General features: G+C 30.3%; 1 protein-coding gene across 1 annotated transcript; it reads left to right on the top strand.

Moving 5' to 3' along the window:
* Positions 1–1,551: 1,551 nt before the first annotated feature.
* Positions 1,552–3,132, top strand: LOC107478583 (uncharacterized). The gene has a single exon (XM_016098719.3). The coding sequence runs from the start codon at positions 1,663–1,665 to the stop codon at positions 2,299–2,301; it is 639 nt and encodes a 212-aa protein (XP_015954205.1). The 5' UTR covers positions 1,552–1,662; the 3' UTR covers positions 2,302–3,132.
* Positions 3,133–4,180: the final 1,048 nt, after the last annotated feature.

The raw sequence follows: 4,180 nt of genomic DNA, 5'->3' as shown, positions 1-4,180 counted from the left end.
TCTTTTAATCATGTGTATAAATCTATATGTGTTATCCATGGCCATTGCTTAGCTTCTTCTCCTTTTTAATTTAATTTGCAACGACTAGTTACCTCCTTTCATACTCTGTATATGTTTGTGTACCTCTTTTTAGTTATGATCCAAGTCTTTTTGAAGCTAAGATATAAAATCATAACATTTATTCCGCGTAAAAATAACTTATATAGCAAAAAATAATAAGATTATTTAAATTAATTCCAACGGGACAAAAATGTGTGTAATTTTAATGTTCAACGTGTTGACGTAGGATGTTTACCACGTGGACTGGAAGTAGATATTATCGATATGTTTATGTAATATTGTTATCAAAAGAAAATGAAGGGCAAAGATGAGATTACGCGGTTGAGATGCATTAATTATATTATTGAATAAGCTAGTCTCCACGGCAAATTCTAATTATCCTAGACTACTAGGGAGCGGCCCATCCAATTATTGAAGGATGCCATGAAAAATGGGGCATGAGCTTATATTTTGGTACATGAATATTTCAGTTCCTGTCAAAGAGACGTCCCAGTAAACTCCAACCCCAATTTCCATGTAATGCACCATGAACATTATACTCCAATTAATTTGGATTTGGTTTTGGTTTTGGGTTTGTTAATAGTAATTCTCAGCTAGTAGCTAGTTAGTTGGATACAATTTGGTCAACATCCATGGGAATAGTTACACCTTAGACAATTGATTAATCAAATAGCTAAAAAGTTAATGATTAGTAAAAAAGTAAAGTATTTATTTTTGAAAAAATATTAGAAGTTAACATTTTACGACTACCATTTAATATAAAAAAAATTATATTTTTAAAAATAAAAATATCCAAAACTCAATAAAAAATATTTTAAAATTTAACTCAACAATACCTTATTTTTTAGTAGATTTTATATTAGGTCTATAGTACTTGGTTATAATATTAATTAAAATTTGTTATTATAATATTAGTTTTTTAGTATTACTTTTTATTTTTTATATCAAAAAACATATAAAAAATACCAATATCATTTTACTTCTATATTTACTTAAGAACCTCTAAAAATATTTAAAAAAATTAAGAGTCAATAATTTTAATTTATATTAATTAATATTTTTAACAAATAATTTAATATCTTTAATCTAACTAATTAATATTATATTTTTAGTCAATATTTTTAAATATTATTCGTTACCGTAAGACAAAAATAATAAATGCTAATCCTAAAATATTACTTAATGTTTAATTACATTTGTCAGTCATATAAAGTTTTATTAATTATACAAGAGTTTAAGCTTTTTATTTTTTTAAGAGGAGTGTTAGAGACAATAAATTTTAAATTGTAATCATCAATTAATTATCAATAATATTTTTAATAATATATAATTTTATCTTATAATAAAAAATTATTCATTTTCTTTTTATTGACTAAATGCTAGTTAGATTTTGATAAAAGTATTGATCTCTGGACGTTTTTTTCCCTTAATTATTATATTCAATTGCATGGTACAGATACCCCTTTAAATAGCTTGGAAGCCCTTTGCTGCCATCGTAGACCAAAACACTCATACATTCCAACCTAACCCAGTCCCTTTTTTCTCTCTCTCTCTCACACGCACACAGACACAAAGAAATATCGAAGAAAAAAAGAATAGGCAATGGAAATAGAGGGAAGCCAAGCGGTGGTGGCAAACAAGGTATGGAACATAGTAAGAGTATTATTCTTCATGTTGAGAAAGGGAATAGCGAAGAGCAAACTGGTCATGGAGTTCCATTCCATTCTGAAACGAGGCAAACTGGCCGGTAAGGCTTTGCTCAACACCCTCATCTTCAACCACCATCACCACCACCTCACGTGCCGCTCACACGACACACACCTCTCCTTCATCTCTCCCCGCCTCACCACCGACTACGAGTTCAGCTGCAGCAACAGCCCCGCCGTCAAAGTCAACCGTTTACGCTCCACCATCAAACGCACCAAACACCACTCCAAATACGACGACGTTTCAACCCTCACCGCCGTTCAGAAAGTCCTTGACATGTTGAATAACACTGATCAAAACAAGGTTGACGCTTCGCCTCTCGTCACATTGCCAGGGTTCGGTAAGAGCCCTATTGGGAAACAGTTGAGGGTTACCGATTCACCCTTCCCTCTCAAGGACGAAGGTGATAACGGCCAAGTTGACATGGCTGCCGAGGAATTCATCAGGAGGTTTTACAAGGAACTCAACATGCAGAAAAAACTCGCTCTTGAGTCTCCTAATTACCATAACTACTACTCTACTTGGGACAGATAGTAAGATGAACAATGAAAACACCACTACTTCACCTTCTTTCTACCTTTAATAATTTGTCCATGTAAATCTCAGCGTATATAAGTCACAAGCATCGGCACCTACCTTCCTTCCACCTATTTTTAGCTGCTATAAATGTCGATCATCATCGTCAAAGTAATTACTTGGTCAAATTGATCATTAGCACGTGGCATCATACTCATCATTACTGGCACAACCGGATGATGATGACTATAATCGCGTGATGAATTTTGGTATTGCTTTGACGACGTTTAATTTAATTAATTTGGTGGTCCATCTCTAGCAGTTTCTTTTTCTCTCTGGATCGGATAATGAATCAAGGCCAGGTTCTTGGGAAGGTGCTGCAATTCTGCATGATGATGATGCTTAATTAATTTCTTATTCTCTGCTTTTGATTATAATCTTGTTTCGGTTCACTACACCCTGATTTGGTGTTTTTGGACTGTTTATTATCTTTCATACCTGTATTATCACATATCATTGGAGTTTAATTGTTAAGTTGGTTGATGAAATAAAAGCAAAAGATCGAAAAATATAAATGAAAAAAAAAAAGGAAGCAGGTCTACATGTATAGTGTTTGTGCCTGTCTTGCTGATGTGGTTAAGAATTTTACTCTCCATTCCCAATAAAGGATGCCACCTACTACTATGACTTTTCAAAATAAAGTGGGAGATATAAAAGCAAGAGCGTTATGTTCGTAGTGGTTGTGTGTTTGTAAGAAAATAAATGACCAGCTTTCCAAGGTTGGTGAGTTGTAAAATTTTGCTTTATTAATGACTTCCCTTTATGTGCGTTTTCTTTCATTCATACTCATGTCTTTCTGCACAACGGGTACAGTGTTCCACTATGGTAGTAATTGTATATATATGGTTCATTCTTCATTTCGCAAAACTTCTACTTAATCTCAACCAGCCATGGAAGTACAATACTATAGTAATGGTTGAAAACAGGTATATACCAGTAAGGTTGAGTCAAGTTCAGCCATTAATAACGGGTAATGAAATAATATGCCGATCGAATTAATACACTATAATAATTGATCATCAAACGATATTACCGACGTCTTGTCACGAAAACGATATTAGTAATGAAAATTCAAAAGTAATAATAAAGATTGTAATATCGGTGGTGGAGCTTGTATTGAATGTATGAATACAGAAACCAAATATTTCGAGGAGAAATAGTAGAAAGATGGTGTGAGATGTTGACTAAAGAGAACCACTCCTCGAGAGTCAATTAGACAACTGTAAATGCCTAATACTTTTCTCGCTTTAGTGTCCCTTAATAATAACTTAATCAGCCACGTAATACATGTCCACAAATTTAACATTATAAAATTTGTGTATATAATTTTTTAGATAATTAAAATGAAAATAGAAAAATTTTTGGTCTTATAATTAATTCTAAAATAATATATATAAAAATCATAAAATAAAAAATTATATCATAATAATTTTATAATATAATACAATGATATATATAATATAATAAAACTTAAAATATTTGCTTAAGTTAAATTTTTTAATAAAGTATAAAAAGAGAATCAATTTCTTTCTATTTGATTTTGATAAATAATTTAGATTTATTTTTAACAAAAAAAGATGAACATATAAATACAAAAGTAATATATTGACACTCAAATAAAATTTGACTCATTTAAATTCCACTTCACTAAAAATATTTTTTATTGTCAAATAAAATGTTATAATCATTTGTATAATTTAAAGAAAATAAATTATGCAAAATAAAAAAAATCCAAGGAATAATATAATATATAGATTATTTGAAAATTTTATTAAAAGAATATAATATATAAATTATTTGATCTATAATATAAATATATATAAATAGAATAATATTT

This window comes from Arachis duranensis, chromosome 3 (genome assembly GCF_000817695.3).
Source record: "Arachis duranensis cultivar V14167 chromosome 3, aradu.V14167.gnm2.J7QH, whole genome shotgun sequence".
NCBI classification, from domain to species: Eukaryota; Viridiplantae; Streptophyta; class Magnoliopsida; order Fabales; family Fabaceae; genus Arachis; species Arachis duranensis.
The sequence above is the reverse complement of the archived record's forward strand: the minus strand, read 5'-3'. Positions and strand labels throughout refer to the sequence as shown.